The sequence below is a fragment of the Brachyhypopomus gauderio genome, unplaced genomic scaffold (genome assembly GCF_052324685.1).
Source record: "Brachyhypopomus gauderio isolate BG-103 unplaced genomic scaffold, BGAUD_0.2 sc45, whole genome shotgun sequence".
Taxonomy (NCBI): domain Eukaryota; kingdom Metazoa; phylum Chordata; class Actinopteri; order Gymnotiformes; family Hypopomidae; genus Brachyhypopomus; species Brachyhypopomus gauderio.
In genome coordinates this window covers 680,001-697,964 of record NW_027506871.1, presented here as the reverse complement: position 1 = coordinate 697,964, position 17,964 = coordinate 680,001, and the positions used below count along the sequence as shown (strand labels likewise).

The 17,964-nt window shown below is 47.3% G+C and overlaps 2 protein-coding genes across 3 annotated transcripts in view; both read right to left on the bottom strand.

Annotated features, from left to right (window-relative positions):
* Nucleotides 1-390: 390 nt before the first annotated feature.
* toporsb (topoisomerase I binding, arginine/serine-rich b) lies at nucleotides 391-5,552 on the bottom strand. Of its 2 annotated transcripts, none has more exons than XM_076986166.1 (3): nucleotides 5,310-5,552; nucleotides 3,139-4,158; nucleotides 391-2,927 (listed from the first exon to the last, which is right to left on the bottom strand). In XM_076986166.1, exons 2-3 carry the CDS (start codon nucleotides 4,153-4,155, stop codon nucleotides 915-917), a joined length of 3,030 nt encoding a protein of 1,009 aa, XP_076842281.1. In that variant the 5' UTR covers nucleotides 4,156-4,158; nucleotides 5,310-5,552; the 3' UTR covers nucleotides 391-914. The 2 variants fall into 2 exon arrangements, with proteins under 2 accessions (XP_076842281.1, XP_076842282.1); XM_076986167.1 differs by having other exon boundaries at nucleotides 3,139-4,155.
* Nucleotides 5,553-10,127: 4,575 nt separating this feature from the next.
* The window catches only part of LOC143486761 (atrial natriuretic peptide receptor 1-like), a 24,718-nt gene continuing 16,881 nt past the window's right edge, over nucleotides 10,128-17,964 (bottom strand). The window contains exons 17-23 of the mRNA XM_076986168.1: nucleotides 16,371-16,464; nucleotides 14,258-14,345; nucleotides 13,884-14,023; nucleotides 13,064-13,216; nucleotides 12,812-12,910; nucleotides 12,089-12,180; nucleotides 10,128-11,797 (exon numbers count right to left, since the gene is read on the bottom strand). Coding sequence (XP_076842283.1) covers nucleotides 11,591-11,797; nucleotides 12,089-12,180; nucleotides 12,812-12,910; nucleotides 13,064-13,216; nucleotides 13,884-14,023; nucleotides 14,258-14,345; nucleotides 16,371-16,464 — 873 coding nt within the window. The 3' untranslated portion in view covers nucleotides 10,128-11,590. The remainder of the gene's footprint in view (nucleotides 11,798-12,088; nucleotides 12,181-12,811; nucleotides 12,911-13,063; nucleotides 13,217-13,883; nucleotides 14,024-14,257; nucleotides 14,346-16,370; nucleotides 16,465-17,964) is intronic.

Here is a 17,964-nt window from a genome sequence, read left to right as displayed (position 1 = left end):
ACACAAAGATATTTACATGACATTGCCCTGTGATCAAAATATTAATTAATTTATATTATAGCAATATTATAGCAAAGTATGGCTTGTGGCACAATCTTGATAATCCATTAAGTAAATTAATTAACACAACGCTGACTGAAAGGTTTTAACTGAAGACCAGACTCACCTTTAACCAGGGTCTTGGTCAGGAACACTGATGTACATTAAGGTCCTTCTCACGTTCATACATCTTCACTGTCAGGTGAACCTGACCCCACCGCGGTCCTGTGTAGGTTCATTCTGCCCCCTTCACTTACACTGTATTTTTACTTTGGTGAATTTGGTGTAATGTGTAGGGTGTCCATCATACATAAACACGGCTACACAGACAATCAGTAGTCAGAAAGAGGCTTATAGATTTGCATATGCAACATTTATTTTCTTCATTCGTCTGGCTTTGTTGACAGATAGCAGTAATAACTTTGTCTGGCCTCCTTGAACAGAACCAGGGTGTGTGATCACTTACCAGTTCGGATCGTCTCACACACACACACACACACACACACACACACACACACACACACACACACACACACACAGGTTCGCAGGTTGTGTTAAGAGGCATTGTGGTTATTAAGGAATTCCATACACAACACATGTTCCCTGAGTTTATGACTACGACACTTTCACTGTGAGAATGGGAGGTGAGCAGGTCTGAATGGTAGTGTGAGAGAGAGAGTGTGTGTGTGTGTGTGTGTGTGTGTGTGTAGTGGCACGTCAGGCCAGCACCAGTTCTGAAGCCAAAGTTGTCTCCTATGCATCGTAACTATAAATACCAAAGTAACAATGATAAAGTTCAAGGGCTTTCTGCTCCAACAGAAGATCTTGTATGATCTCTGTAGGGTCGTGTGTGTGTGTGTGTGTGTGTGTGTGTCTCAGATTGCAGGGCTGGTCTTGCCTCCTCTCTCCGAGTCACACACTGCTTTAGTGTGGTCTGTCTGGAAGGTCTCTGTCCCAGCCTCTGATTGGTCCGTGTGAGGGACAACCCCGCCCTCCTGTTGGTCAGCTGCACTGTCTAAGGCGGGTCTAGTCTCTGGCAGAATGTCCTCCAGCTCCTGAAGGATCGACTCTAGCAGCCTTGTGTCCGAGGGCGGGGCTTCTGTCGCCATGGTTGCATCCTGGTGCATGTTACCGGTAGTCCCGGATGAGGAACCATCCACCACGTCAGGATCCTGCACGTCAGGCTTCACCACGTCACGGCTGACAACGCCACAGTCCACGTCAGTGTCCACCATGTCACGTTCCACGTCGTCACGTTCCTGCACGTCAGGTTTCACAACGTCACGGTCCACGTCAGTGTCCACCACGTCGACGGCACAGTCGTCCAGGTTGAGCGTGCTCTCGGGCGAGTCAGCAGGAAGCTCGCAGGACGTTCGGGGACTGTACAAGTCCAGCAGGCTGTCCAACGATGGGACACTGAAGTGAGACCCGGTGGCCACGGCCACGCCGGGATCACTGAGCGCCGTGGGGCTGGCGACGTCACGGCCTTCACCTCGTTCTGCTCCCTCCGCCTGGTCAGGACGGAGCTCCACGGGGCCGGGGCAGGACGTGAGGCGGCCGGAAACACCGTCCCCCCGGTCGCTGTCGCTGTCTATGGTGATGACGGCGGGTGACCTGGGCTCCCTGCGCCGCCTCTTGTGCCTCTTCCTCTTCTTCCTCCACTGGTCTGCGTGTGAACGCGTGTCGGCGGGCCGGCGTTCGTACACGATCTCCACGCTGGGGCTGCGGCTGGGTCGGCGCGTCCCAGCGCGGCGCCTCTTGGCTGGGCTGCGCTCCGTACGCCGCACACCCTCCCCGGGGCTCCCGCCCTGACGCCGCGCTGCTCTCTCCAGGTGTCGGGTTTTGTACTTGTGCTTGCCGGCCGGTTTCTCGGGGCGGGGCGGGTCCGAGACGCCACCGCTGGAAACGCTGCTGGAGCGGAGTCGGCGCTCGCGGTGGCCATGGCGACGGTGCGAGTCCCGGTGATGGTTGCTGGGGGCATGGGGAGGTGAGCGACTCCTCCACCGCCGTCTCTCCCCATCTCTCCTGCCAGGGCGGCCCGGCGAGTCCCAGCACACAGGCGAGCGGGAGGAAGCCTTACAGCGCCCCACCTCCCAGCTGCCACTAGAGCTATCGCTCGGGATAGAAACCGTGGGGCTCCGCCCCACTGACCTGTGGCCCCGCCCCCTGAGCTCTGCCTGGGTAGATGGCTCTCCAAGCCTGGAGGCGGAGCCAGAGCGTTTGTGGGATCTACCGCCGCTCCTAGAGCGCTCGCTTAGCACGGAACCGTCACTGCTGGAGCGCGAGCGTGCACGTGAGCGCAGGCATGCACGTGTGGTGGGTCTCACGTCGCCCTCTGTGGCGTCTCTCTCCTCGCTGCTGGAGCACAGCCTGGGCGTGTGGAGTGGAGAGGCAGCGCAGGGGGGTGTGTGTGGAGTGGGTGGAGGGGAGGGGTCCTGGCTCGTACAGGGACTCAGGTGTAACTGTGAGGAGGGCGGAGCCTGCGCCTGTGACGACTCTGTCTTTGTCACCGTGGCTGCCGGCGTCTCTGTGGTGACCGCTTCTTTCTCCTCCTCCTCAGAGGAGTCGGAGGAGAGCTGCACGAGCTCCGGCGTTCTCTCTGCCATGGGCTTCACGTAGCCCACGATCACACACTCCTCCTCCCCCGGGCCTCCACACGCCACCTCCTCCTCCTCCTCCGCCAACACCGTGGCAGGCTCCGCCCCATCCGCCTGCGATTGGCTGGGAGACGGAAAGAGGGTGGAGTAGGAGGGGCCGGGAGTCTCATCATCCCAAGCGGACTGACTGAGTGAACTCTCACCACCCGTTGCCAGGGAAACAGGCGGTACTAGGTCTTGTACGGGATCCTCTGCAATGTCCGTGTCCCCGCTGTCATGGTCATCATCGTCCTGCAGGATGAGACCAACACAGTAACTCACACCAGATTACCATCAGCTTATACATAAGTTTAAAAATAGTGTGCATGTATGTATATGTGTGTGTGTGCATGTATATGTATGTGTGTGTGTATATGTGTATATATATATATATATATATATATATATATATATATGTGTGTGTGTGTGTGTGTGTGTGTGTGTGTGTGTGTGTGTTTGTGACCTCTGAGATGGAGATGATGGAGGAGGTGGAGGCGCTGTCCTCCTCGTAGCTGGGCGCGGTGCTCTCGTACACCGCCTGCTGGTCGTAGGCCTCCATGGAGAGTGTCGAGCGCGCAAAGTTCACCAGCTCGTGCAGGAAGTGGTCGGTGCGCGCCAGCAGGAAGGGGCGGAGCTCGTCCCGGATGACGGCGTCGTCCATGTCGTGGTGCGTAATGCGGGACATGATGATGTGCTGCACGATGCTGACCAGCGAGCCGTGCGACCCGTACAGGACCGTCAGCTCCCGCTGTAGCCAAGGCAGCAGCCGGTGCAGGCAGGCGGGGTTGCGGCGCAGGTAGGCGGCCGAGACGTCCCGCGGACGGCCGCCGTCCCAGGACCCACGCACGCGCACGCCCGTGCGGTACAGCGCCCGACGGAACGCCACCACATCCTGGTCCCGCAGCCGCCGCAGGCTCCGCTGGGCCGTCCGCGAACGCCGCCGCTCCATCAGCCGCATCACCACGCGCCGTACGCCCCGCTCACGCTCTGCCCCAGCCTCCCCTTCCAGCCCCACCCCCGGAGGGGACGCCGCAGCGGGGGCGGGGTTAGAGCGCCTCCGGCTCCGCCTCTCTCTGCCCCGTGCGGTGCGGGCCCGGCGAGCCCGTCCCGTGTGCTCGCCGCCACCACCGGCGTCCTCGGCCTGGCCAGCAGGGGGCGGCGGTGCCGTGGCGGGCGGTCCGTTCTCCGCAGGCGCCAGCACGAACTCCTTGAAGTCGTTCTCGGCGCGGACGGAGTGGAAGATGGAGCAGAAGGGCTGCTTGCACAGCGGACACTCCGCCTTGTTCTTGGACCACTCGTGGATGCAGCGGAAGCAGAACCGGTGCAGGCAGCGGTCCAGCGACGCCACGTTGTTGAACCGGTCCAGGCAGATGGGACACTTGGAGTCCGGCGATGCCTCGGTTGCCAGGAGACGCTGTGACGGTTTGGCTCCGCCCTCCCGCTTCCGAACACGCAGCTTCATTTTGGTGGGCGCCATCATCTGCTAAAAAAACAAGGAACATTTGGAAGGTTCTGCGTGAGGCTGGCTGGGTGTGTGTGTGTGGTTCTGTGTGAGGCTGGGGGTGTGTGTGTGTGGTTCTGTGTGAGGCTGGGTGTGTGTGTGTGGTTCTGTGTGAGGCTGGGTGTGTGTGTGGGGTTCTGTGTGAGGCTGGGTGTGTGTGTGTGGTTCTGTGTGAGGCTGGGTGTGTGTGTGTGGGGTTCTGTGTGAGGCTGGGTGTGTGTGTGTGTGGGGTTCTGTGTGAGGCTGGGTGTGTGTGTGTGTGGGGTTCTGTGTGAGGCTGGGTGTGTGTGTGTGTGTGGTTCTGTGTGAGGCTGGGTGTGTGTGTGTGGTTCTGCGTGAGGCTGGGTGTGTGTGTGTGGTTCTGCGTGAGGCTGGGTGTGTGTGTGTGTGTGGTTCTGCGTGAGGCTGGGTGTGTGTGTGTGTGTGGTTCTGCGTGAGGCTGGGTGTGTGTGTGTGTGGTTCTGCGTGAGGCTGGGTGTGTGTGTGTGTGGTTCTGGGTGAGGCTGGGTGTGTGTGTGTGTGGTTCTGTGTGAGTGGGTATGTGCACTACTCCTGATTCAGCACATCTTCAGTCAGGACACAGGAGGACATTACACAAGTGAAAGTAAAGCTAAACACGAGCCCATATCAAACCAGCGAGGAATATCCACATACCGTCGGAATAAATAGTTATAATAACGCCTATTAGATTACATTTTCTTTGAGTATGTTTGAAAATAGACTGAATCAGCCCTCCTTTGTTGACCTAATGGAGTTAGCGTCATTAGATAACTATACAGAAAGCTAGTTTAGGCAGCTTACTGAAAATCGGACCAAAAGGACAATCTCCACCATTTAAGCTCATTTTACATTAGTGGATCTGGACAAGTGAGCAGGACACCAGCACCAACCACCAAACCCACCACACCACACCACAGGCAGCTAACATCAGCCTGTGGGGGATCACAGCCCCATTATCCAGCGGCACAGTCTCATTAAATATGGGTTTGATAAATCTCACGGGTTTAATTTGGTGTGTTTAGTTTAATTTGGTGTGGTTCGTTCCCGCCTCACAGACCCACTGAGGTAAAAACGAAAGTGTTGAAGATCTGGGTCTCGCGCGCTGCTGTTAGCACCATGCTAACGCGTCTCACCTCAGACCGGCGCTGCCCACACTCCCGCCGCGACGACCCTCACACGCGCTACAAACTCGGACACCCGCCGCGCTGCACACATCCATCAGACCGCTGTGTTTGTCAACGTCTGATTATAAACCAGCATCGAGGAGACGTGACGATAAAAAAACCCAAAAATGTCATCGGCCGGTCGTCTGATAGCGGAACCGTCGAAGGGCGGAAGGACCCGGATGTGCGGCGTCATGACTCCCGCGCACGCCCCTCGCGGACGGGAGGAAACACTGCACAACTGGACCGCGGGTGTCACACCATTGAACTATATTACAGACCGCACATAGGACATGTTTTATTTTTTATTAACTGCTAAATTAATATCCAGGCTGGACATTGAGATAGACACCTTACCTTCTTATACATATATGAGATTTTAGTGAACGCGCCGTTACAACACGGGGTTTAATGTGATGCTGCGCTTCCTCTAGCGGCCTCTAGGCGGCGGTGTTTCTCCGCACTTCCGCTTCTCCTCATATCAACGTTGGTTTGTTATTGTTGTGTGTGGGTCGCTTTTATTTCATATAACACAAAATAAACGTTAGCTTGGTACTCGTATCACTGCATTTGTGTTTGCCGACATAGAAAACGGGCAGTTCAAAGATGATGTGTGTAAGTCAGCGTTCTCTGGACTGCATTTATTGTGTTGTAAGTACAGCTTTGTCCCGTATTCAAACTGCGTGTTACACGACTGCGCAGCGCTGCTGAACAATCACAGTCTTACAGAGTCCACACTTTAGATGACTACAAGAAGACTAAATGTTTTGCTCTGTAGATGTCCAGATAGCAATGTAAATGTCTAGATATCAGAGAATGTAGGACCGCAGAACGCAGATGTTGTAAAACCAGATTTCATGTTCACATAAACACGATACGAGACGCAACGAGCTTAACATTCATCAACAACGATAATATTATCAACCTAATTGTCTTCATTACTGTCGACAGGGTAAATAGTTTCCCCCAAAATGTAATAAGTTTGCATATATTTTCCCCATTAATTCTGTCTAGCAATATAGCTAATAATATGGTCATTAATATGTTCACAATAATGCATAATCTGGTCAAAATGTCGTAAGTTCAGTGGTATGAATTCTGAAACCGAAACATTTACCTGCACTGACAAAACACGGTAAAAAAAAACTAAAAAACAAACAAACAACTCCCCCCCACCCCCCCCCCAAAAAAAACATTACCAACCCTAGCACTAGAAATATTACACAAAATAAATGTGGTCATGTCAGGTTCCCTTCCAAGTGCATTAAAACTGTATTTATTAAAACCCTCCTGAAAAGACACACCTGCAGACCTATCTGGAAATCTACCTTTCATGAGAAAAATAAAAGAGAACGTGGTCTTCAAACACCCGTCTAATGTTTTTTAATTAATTAGTGTTTTTTTTTTTATCTCTGAACAGCTATTTTGACAACTTTTAGTCAGGGTTCCAATCCGTACAATACTTGTATAGTAGGAACGACTTTGTTGAAATAGACAAATAGTGTTTAAAGTATAGACAAATGAACTTTTATTTTGTTAAAACAAACATTTATTTGAATAATTTTACATTTAACATATTTATCTTATTTTATTTCTTTTAAAATACTCTATAGTTTTATTTGTTTTCTCTTTAAATTTAAATAAACCTTTCAATAAAATGATGTAGCGTTTTCTATTTTTGGCAAAAATCCCCATTTAATACAAGCTGAATAGTTCACTCACACACACTAAACCTTGATCCTCTGAGTAGTTCACTCACACACACTAAACCTTGATCCTCTGAGTAGTTCACTCACACACTAAACCCTGTCCTCTGAGTAGTTCACCCACACACACTAAACCCTGATCCTCTGAGTAGTTCACTCACATACACTAAACCCTAATCCTCAAAAGTAGTTCACTCACATACACTAAACCCTGATCCTCTAAGTAGTTCACTCACACACACTAAACCCTGATCCTCTGAGTAGTTCACTCACACACACTAAACCCTGATCCTCTGAGTAGTTCACTCACACACACTAAACCCTGATCCTCTGAGTAGTTCACTCACACACACTAAACCCTGACCCTCTGAGTAGTTCACTCACACACACTAAACCCTGACCCTCTGAGTAGTTCACTCACACACACTAAACCCTGACCCTCTGAGTAGTTCACTCACACACACTAAACTCTGACCCTCTGAGTAGTTCACTCACACACACTAAACCCTGACCCTCTGAGTAGTTCACTCACACACACGATCAGAGCCCTGTACCATAACACTAGTATTATGTGATCAGAGCCCTGTACCCTATAACCCTAGTATTGCAGGATTAGCTAACAGACACATTCTCTGTCCTCTAGATACTGACTGCCATCGTGCTGTTGTCCTGGGGCTACGTGATCTATGGCACACGCATAGCTGCACAGTGGGACCTGGAGAAGAGGGTGAAGATGCAGCCGTGAAGTCCAGAGTCACGGGATGGAGATGGAGGGATGGAGAGGAGGTACAGAGAGCTTGGATGGAAAAGAGGGATGGAGATGGAGAGATGGAGGGGTGGAGAGGAGGGATGTCCCACACTGGAGAAGTCATCCTGCCTGTTTCAATGAACTGTGTCCTCAAATGCCTGTATGAAAACTGGATGTCTAGTGTCCCTAGATATCTTTCATTCATATGGACAATATGAACTCCTAGACTGATTTGCAGATGTGTTTGTATGTTGGATGTACTTATTTTTAAGAAATGCATTTTTAGGTAATATTTCCATAAATTTAAAATCTTTTAAAAATAGAATTAACGGTACAGAAGACATTGATTTCTATAATAGAAATCTTAACCACTAGATGGCACTCATCTTAAACAAAACCAGTGACACTGCCCAGTGGAGCATGTGTCTGTGGTGATGTGTCAGTGGTGAGATAAGCTTCCTCTTTTCTACTCATGTTTTTGCATTTTTTGTGTCTGTTTTGATGTTCTGTTCATTTGAATAAAGTACAAGTTTATAAGTACTACTTATAAAGTCAAACTTCTGGTCAGTCTGCTCTGAACTGAGCGTGTAAATTATCTTTGAAGGTTTGACCCTGTTCCGTGTCAGGGATGGAGGTGTTGTTGTTTTCCTGCAGGTGAATGCCATGACAACGCTCTCTTTGTGGCAGTAGGTTTCAGGCCAGTCTTGCCCCAGAGCTGCCCCGTCCTGGGGCGCTTTGATCCGCCTGCCGCCCCGGCCCTCTGTGTTATGCTAATGATATGAGTGATTGAATCCTGAGAGGCCCTTTTGTGGCCCGTGTGGTGCTCACGCATTTAATTAGCACGGGCACTTCAGACAGCGTCTCCGTGGAGCACGTCCTCCCTCTGTAGGCTGATTATGCTGCTAATTACAAACAAACTCTCACGTCCTGGCCCCGGTCCTGCTGAGTAGCGCACACACACACACACACACACACACACACATACACACATCTGGAACTAGATGGTGCTATATGGTGAGTTTGTATCATCAGCACTGACATATCATTGATAACATTATTATTATTATTATATAAAACTTTAATGTCTGTAATAGGACTAACTGACATGCTGATGTTTCAGGATCACACGTGCAGGTCTGATGTTCTTGTGCCATGCTAGCTGTCACGTGTGTTGGGTCTGTCATCTCAACAGGAGGCCTCGTCTCTTTGAAGGACGAAATGTCTCCTCCCTTCTTCTCGTGTTCGCCCTGGGACTGAATGTCCTAATGTTCCTCCTGCCAGCACTCATCTACCTGACGAGGGGTTTCACTAATAATGAGGGGGCCCTAATAATTGTGTAGTAATCAGCTGATGAAGTGAGTTGTTGAGTCAGCACCTCACACCTGGAGCTGCTTTATGAGGTCAGTACCTGTCTGATCTGAGATCAGTGTGCAGTGTAACCACAGATCATCACCACAGAGCACCAGGAGAACCAGCTGGAATGCTGTCATTTCATACAGACCCTGCAGAATACCCCTCTCTCTCTCTTTCTCTCCCTCTCCTCCACTCCTGCCCTATATTATTCTCTGCTTTCAAGTTGTTAGGCAAGTCTTTTTTATTCTTCAGAATATACGTGTGTGTGAGGGTGCTTTGATAGTAATTGCTGTCAGAAAGCAGGTATTTATCAGTAGAGTTGGGCTCTGGTCCTTATATGAACAGCTCTGTTTGACATGAGGACCTGTTTGTCCTGCAATCCCCCAAGTCTCCCTGCATCAGCACAGCTGGACTTCTTATCTCTGTCAGTCAGTCTGTCTGTCTGTTGGCATGATTTATGCATCCGCGTTGGTCAACCCACAAACAGCTGAACGATGATGCTGTTAATTTTTGTGAAATGAACATTTGCATAATTGCATATGTATTTGCTGTGTGAATCCTACACACACACTGAAGCAGGTGTGTGTGAGTCAGATCTTTCTGCTCATCTGGGCCTGACCAACCAGGAACAGCCAGACCAATCAGAAACAGCCTGACCAACCAGGAACAGCCAGACCAATCAGAAACAGCCTGACCAACCAGGAACAGCCAGACCAACCAGGAACAACCTGACCAACCAGGAACAGCCAGACCAATCAGGAACAGCCAGACCAATCAGGAACAGCCCCGGCTGGAGCTCTCATCACCTTTGTGGGGTCGACTGTTTCTGTGGTAACCTGAGACTATAGTGTAACGATTTTTAAAAATTGATAAAATACTGTTGATAATTGTTGTAGGTTAATGTGTGAATGATGGAAAATCATGAAACATGTTTATTTCTTTATTGATTCTTTCCTACATTAATACACATCAACACAATCGAGTAACATTAGTCACTGGGTGTCTTCACAAGAGACACCTAAGTACAGTACTTGTGTCCATCCAGGAATGGTTAAATGATGTTTAAAACGCATAAGTAAAATGATCATATACTTTCGATATTTGTATTACACAATTGAAGTGGTTTTATGCTTGTCATATTGTTTTGGTGACCAAAGTACATTACTGCTGGACTCCTCAGATTTATGTCTGTTCCCACATCTCTCACGGTACACACACACACACACACACACACACACACACAAACACACAGCTTTGTGGAGCCTTCAGTCTGTCTTTATCTGCTGCAAGGTATAGTACCGTATCCACTGTCTTCATAAGGAGATCTATTATTATTGCTATTACACATCTGTAATATGGAGCGTTACATGATACAGTTGTCTTTCAGTGAAACAGACAGACACGTTTTGACTAGTTTAGCCATCAGATTGCAAACTGCGGACAGGAAGTGGTCAGAAGGACTAGTGGGTAGTGTTGTGTCTGTTCCACCACGCGGTCTACATAGTGAATACTAGTGTTCAACCTTCAAACACGCAGAGCATGAGGCTAGATATGTTTAAGAATTCCTCTATACCTCAGTCTACCGAGTTAGACACAAACATGCAGTCAAAAGTAACAAAATGTTACACTAAAAATACAGTGTTGTGATTTTTGGTGTAGTAGTGAGTAGTGAGTAGTTAGGTTGTGAGTAGTCAGTAGTGAGTACTGAGCTTGTGTGTGTTGCTACAAAAAGTGTTGAAAGCATTCTGTAGAGTGTGTACATTTAAGTAAAACAGATGAGTTTCAGACGAATCTGACAGAAAAGTTTTTATCCCAAATAAAAAAAAATGATGATGACGATACAAAAATTACGACTAGATAATACAAAAATAATGAGTAGATATTGCTAAACACAGGCCTTAACACAGAAAAATCCTACGTCATAGTCCTGGACCACCTTCTAAATGTTTTGTAAACTAAACTCTGCTAAACTAACCTCTTTCAAAGTTAATGTTTTTAAACAAAACATAGCATAGCCTGGGCATACAGACGAGGCACAGACGAGGAGTCACTGACAGGTGTACATGAGAGAAGACGACCACTGCCTCAGGCTAAAATACAATATTTAGGGTAGGGTTAGTTACACAGGTTAATGCTTGTTATGTGTACAAGGTGATTTTAGTTTGCTGTGTGCAGTGTGTAGATGTGTTAGTGTGTAGTGTGTGTTAATGTGTGGTGTGTAGATGTGTTAGTGTGTTAGTGTGTAGTATGTTAGTGTGCAGTGTGTAGTGTGTTGTTGTGCAGTGTGTAGATGTGTTAGTGTGTAGTGTGTTAATGTGTGGTGTGTAGATGTGTTAGTGTGCAGTGCGTGGTGTGTTAGTGTGTAGTATGTTAGTGTGCAGTGTGTAGTGTGTTATTGTGCAGTGTGTAGATGTGTTAGTGTGTAGTGTGTGTTAATGTGGGTGTTAGTTGGGGTCAAACAGCAGATCATTGTTGTTGTTGTTACAGGGGAGGACCCCAGGGATGTCAGGGTACGGCACTCTCTCGGGGTCCTGAGCTCTCTCACCGTCCTGAGCTCTCTCGGGATCCTGCCCAGTCTCCACTCTCTTCCTCTTACTGGTGACCAGTGCCTGCTTCCCCTCTAACCAGTATGTCACCATGTCCCCTTTCCCCTGGAAGAGGAAAGGAGAGAGAAAGAGGGAGAGAGTGATAGAGAGAGTGAGAGAGGTAGAGTGATTATATATATACACCACAAGAAAGAGAGAGACAGGGAGGGGCCAGAAGCAGCAGGAGAAATGAAGACAATGGAAGAAAACCAGAGAGAAACTCTGACTGAAGACTGTACAGATGAATGGAGACATGTCCTTCACAGCAGTAGGGGACGCCACATGGGTGTGCAGTTAAGCAGATGTCACTGGTGGACTCGTTCTAAGGTGGAGCTGTAAGGTGGAGCTGGGTCTCACCTTCACCTGGAGAACACCCCTACAGGTGAGCATGTAGCCTCCAATCTCCTCCAGCAGGTAGAAAGCACTGGAGCTACACTGGATCTTCAGAGCTGCCCATCACATCATCAAACATAATTATTAATGCCATCGTAAACACCACTATAAATACCACTACAAACACCACCATAAACACTGCTATAAACACAATTATAAACACCACTATAAACACAACAGGAAACACCACCATAAACACCATCACAAACACAACAACAAACAACACTACAAACACCACAACAAATACCACCATAAACACCACTATAAACACCACTACAAACACCAACATAAAACACCACTATAAACACAACCATAAACACCACTACAAACACCACTATAAACACCACTATAAACACAGCTATAAACACAACTATAAACACAACTATAAACACCACTGTAAACACCACTATAAACACAACTATAAACACAACTATAAGCACCACCATAAACACTACTATTAACACCATTATAAACACCAGTATAAACAGCACTATAAGCGCCATCATAAACACCAATATAAACACCACTATAACACTACTATAAACACAATTTTAAGCACATTCCTATTCCTAACATTGGGAATGAGAGCCTATAAATGTTCTCTATTCCAGTAACAGATTCTCTAGGTGGAGAGGCTCAGTTGTTCAGCAGTTCTAGAGGACTGGTATAGAGACGGAGATGTCCTGCCTTCACTGTTGGACTCCATGCGAGACGCTGTGTTGACGGTGTCCCCGAACAGACAGTAGCGTGGCATCTTGGTTCCCACCACGCCTGCTACTACGGGTCCTGAGGACACAACACACAGCTGCACTGAATGAGTCTCCACGTCACACACAGGACGTTTGGCCAATGAGACGGTGTTCTTGCCTTTCCTGCATGGATCAGGAGAGCTGTGTCTGAAGTATGTGTGTATGTGTGTGTGTGTGTGTGTGTTCCTGCCTGAGTGTATTCCTGCACGGATCTGAAGCTGGGTCTGAGGTTTGTGGGGGATCCTGAAGTTCTTGCACACAGACACCAGATCCAGAGCCATACTGGCGATCTCTGAAGCATGAAGGATGCCGTTCTCCTGGGGCACCCCCGACACCACCATATCTACACACACACACACACACACACACACACACACACACACACACACACACACACACACACACACACACACACACAGGGAAGCATAATACTGCAATGCTATTCACCACCATATCTATTTTGTTAACCTAATAGCACTGTATTACAATAACCCTGGTGATATGGTCGAACTGGTGTTTACAAGAAATGTAAAGTTATGATGGCTTCTACATCACCCACCTCCCCACCAGGACACAGGTCTACATCACCCACCTTCTCACCAGGACACTGGGGTCTACATCACCCACCTTCCCACCAGGACACTGGGGTCTACATCACCCACCTCCCCACCAGGACACAGGTCTACATCACCCGCCTCCCCACCAGGACACAGGTCTACATCACCCGCCTCCCCACCAGGACACAGGTCTACATCACCCGCCTCCCCACCAGGACACAGGTCTACATCACCCTCCTCCCCACCAGGACACAGGTCTACATCACCCACCTCCCCACCAGGACACAGGTCTACATCACCCTCCTTTCCACCAGGACACAGGTCTACATCACCCACCTACCCACCAGGACACAGGTCTACATCACCCGCCTCCCCACCAGTAAACAGGTCTACATCACCCACCTCCCCACCAGGACACAGGTCTACATCACCCGCCTCCCCACCAGCCCATACATGCGTCACCGATGGTCTCCACTTTGTAGACGTCGTAGTTGTCGATGATGTCGTCGAATGTGGTATAGAGTTTGTTCAGGAAGTCGACCACCTGGTAGGGTGTACTGGTGCTGGAGAGATGGGTGAACCCCACGATGTCACTGCAGGGCACACACACTTTTACTCTGAAGAGCTGTCACAGTAGAGACTCAATTATCCACATTATTATATATAAAGAACCTGCATGTTGAAGATGGTTCACTGAGTATAAACAACTCTCCTGAGCTGCACCATTAGTAATTTAACCCAATAATTCCTTACTAGAGTCAGAAGAACAATGAAAGCACCGAAAGCAAACAGAGAATGTGTGTGTGTGTGTGTCTGTAGTGCTGTACCTGAAGTAGACAGTAGCACTGACGTAGCTCTGTGCCTGACAGGGCTTCCCCTGTCTGAGGTCATCAGCTACCTGCTTGGGCAGCATACCTGTAAACCACGCCCACTTGCTCAGTTCATAGGTGAACACACCTGTACACTGCAGAAACCACGGCCACTCACTCAGTACACAGGTGAATGGCAGATGAACCCCCCCAAGAACTTCAGTGCCCCAGTATATCAGGATGACATCACATGTGACCATCACCAGAACTCTCCAACCAGTTAAACACTGCCCACATATGTTGGAGGTAATATGTGAAGTAGGTGGGTTATGTGTAGAGTAGTAGGTGAGGTATGTGAGTGTTTACTGTAGAGCAGTAGGTGTGTTATGTGAGTGTTTACTGTAGAACAGTAGGTGTGTTACGTGAGTGTTTACTGTAGTGCAGTAGGTGTGCTATGTGAGTGTTACTGTAGAGCAGTAGGTGTGTTATGTGAATGTTTACTGTAGAGCAGTAGGTGTGTTATGTGAGTGTTTACTGTAGAGCAGTAGGTGTGTTATGTGAGTGTTTACTGTAGAGCAGTAGGTGTGTTATTTGAGTGTTTATTGTAGAGCAGTGGGTGTGTTATGTGAGTGTTTATTGTAGAGCAGTAGGTGTGTTACGTGAGTGTTTACTGTAGAGCAGTAGGTGAGGTATGTGAGTGTTTACTGTAGAGCAGTAGGTGTGTTATGTGAGTGTTTACTGTAGAGCAGTAGGTGTGTTATGTGAGTGTTTACTGTAGTGCAGTAGGTGTGTTATGTGAGTGTTTACTGTAGTGCAGTAGGTGTGTTATGTGAGTGTTTACTGTAGTGCAGTAGGTGTGTTACGTGAGTGTTTATTGTAGAGCAGTAGGTGTGTTATGTGAGTGTTTACTGTAGAGCAGTAGGTGAGGTATGTGAGTGTTTACTGTAGAGCAGTAGGTGTGGTATGTGAGTGTTTATTGTAGAGCAGTAGGTGTGTTATGTGAGTGTTTACTGTAGAGCAGTAGGTGTGTTATGTGAATGTTTACTGTAGAGCAGTAGGTGTGTTATGTGAGTGTTTACTGTAGAGCAGTAGGTGTGTTATGTGAGTGTTTACTGTAGTGCAGTAGGTGTGTTACGTGAGTGTTTACTGTAGAGCAGTAGGTGTGTTACGTGAGTGTTTACTGTAGAGCAGTAGGTGAGGTATGTGAGTGTTTACTGTAGAGCAGTAGGTGTGGTATGTGAGTGTTTATTGTAGAGCAGTAGGTGTGTTATGTGAGTGTTTACTGTAGAGCAGTAGGTGTGTTATGTGAATGTTTACTGTAGAGCAGTAGGTGTGTTATGTGAATGTTTACTGTAGAGCAGTAGGTGTGTTATGTGAGTGTTTACTGTAGTGCAGTAGGTGTGTTATGTGAGTGTTTACTGTAGTGCAGTAGGTGTGTTATGTGAGTGTTTACTGTAGTGCAGTAGGTGTGTTACGTGAGTGTTTATTGTAGAGCAGTAGGTGTGTTATGAGTGTTTACTGTAGAGCAGTAGGTGAGGTATGTGAGTGTTTACTGTAGAGCAGTAGGTGTGGTATGTGAGTGTTTATTGTAGAGCAGTAGGTGTGTTATGTGAGTGTTTACTGTAGAGCAGTAGGTGTGTTATGTGAATGTTTACTGTAGAGCAGTAGGTGTGTTATGTGAGTGTTTACTGTAGAGCAGTAGGTGTGTTATGTGAGTGTTTACTGTAGTGCAGTAGGTGTGTTACGTGAGTGTTTACTGTAGAGCAGTAGGTGTGTTACGTGAGTGTTTACTGTAGAGCAGTAGGTGAGGTATGTGAGTGTTTACTGTAGAGCAGTAGGTGTGGTATGTGAGTGTTTATTGTAGAGCAGTAGGTGTGTTATGTGAGTGTTTACTGTAGAGCAGTAGGTGTGTTATGTGAATGTTTACTGTAGAGCAGTAGGTGTGTTATGTGAATGTTTACTGTAGAGCAGTAGGTGTGTTATGTGAATGTTTACTGTAGAGCAGTAGGTGTGTTATGTGAGTGTTTACTGTAGAGCAGTAGGTGTGTTATGTGAGTGTTTACTGTAGAGCAGTAGGTGAGGTATGTGAGTGTTTACTGTAGTGCAGTAGGTGTGTTATGTGAGTGTTTACTGTAGAGCAGGCGGTCGGTCTTCTGCTTCTCATGCATCAGGTCCTGCGTCCGCTCTGCGACCAGAACCTCCAAGTGTTTGCTGTACTTCTCCATCTACACACACACACACACACACACACACACACACACACACACACAGTTCAAAAACCAACCAGAGGGGCTCATTAGCAGAGAACGTTGTCGGTGAGTCCGATATTCCAATGAGCACACTTGACTGACAGTCTGCTGTCAAACACTGCTGTCTGCTATGCTACTCAGGGTGTAATATAATTACAGTCATATCTGTAGGGTAGTTATGAATTAGATTCCCACACGAATCCCGCTGAAGTTCAGGCTCCAGGGTTTTACGTTCCATAAGAATGAAAACGAAACTGTAGACATAAACTCCTTCTCCTCCATGTGTTCGTAATCACAAAATGTTTCTAAGAATTAACAAAGTTTACACCTGCTCCTGGCCAGGTGTAAAGTACAGGCGTAAAGTACAGGTTTAAAATATGGAAAAAGTCCAAAAGACACCAAAATGTCATTTAACGTGAGTCTATTTGACATGACGCCAGAATTCACTAGCAAACATCCCTGTTTTTTGGACCCAAAACACAACACTGAACAACATTGAAAGTAAGAGCTATTGATTAGGGGTGACCTGCAATAGCCGCTGATTCGACTATAGTCGACTATACCCCCTAGTCGACTATGAACGTCATAGTCGAATGTACCATTCTAACTGCATGGGGGTGCCCAAGGATGCTGTTAAGAATTCGTTGTTACATGACATGTCTTTGTTTTCGTTATATATAGCCTTTTGTCAAATAAAATCATCCTAATTTCTGTTAATAAATATTTAAAAATGATGTGTGCGCATTAACAATAGGCATCTTCCTTACTACACATTAATAAATCACACCCTGCAGTTGCACAATCCAAATGAGCGGATCTGAAGACGCTACAGGATAGTCCATCTGCCGAGATTATAATGGCTACTACAAAAACTTCAAAAGTATTGTGATAAAGATGAATAAAACAAAGTAAAGTGCAAGTTATCAACGTCTTTCATTTCACACGACAACAACCAACATGGCATACCATTTAAAACGCGTAAGGCGAAAAAAAACAACAGTTCAGCCGTTTGTCGTTTCGGTCGTGTCGTCTTGTCGTGGTGCGTCTCGGCAAGTAGGCCTATAAACATGTTTTGTTGTTGTTTGCTTTTTAAAACCCGTTACTTGAACCTTTCCTTATAATTTTTTTGCTGTTGTGTGGCATTTTTTAAAATATTTTCAGGCAGGTATATTTTATTTAAAATATTTATGACATTTTGCACAGTGCCTGTCTGACAGTTCGATATGCGCACTGACGGTTAATGTTCTCTAACGTTTCATTTATAAGTAAATAAATAAAAGCTGAATAAAGCCAACCTACCATGTTTTTTCATTTATCTGAGTGTTTTAGGTTTTTACTGAATGAGAAATTCCTGAATGAGAACAGGATCCTGTTTAAGGTGCATCTAGATAAATAAATTTAAAAACCCTGATTCGAATATTAGTCGAATAAAGGGGAAATCTGATTAATCAGATTCGACTATGAAAATCCTTAGTT

Excerpts from the sequence above, each read along its gene's own strand:
- toporsb (XM_076986166.1), bottom strand. The coding sequence starts at position 4,155 with ATGATGGCGCCCACCAAAATGAAGCTGCGTGTTCGGAAGCGGGAGGGC. Across the intron at positions 2,928-3,138 it reads CCATCATCTCCATCTCAGAG|GACGATGATGACCATGACAG; the intron begins GTCACAAACACA and ends CTCATCCTGCAG.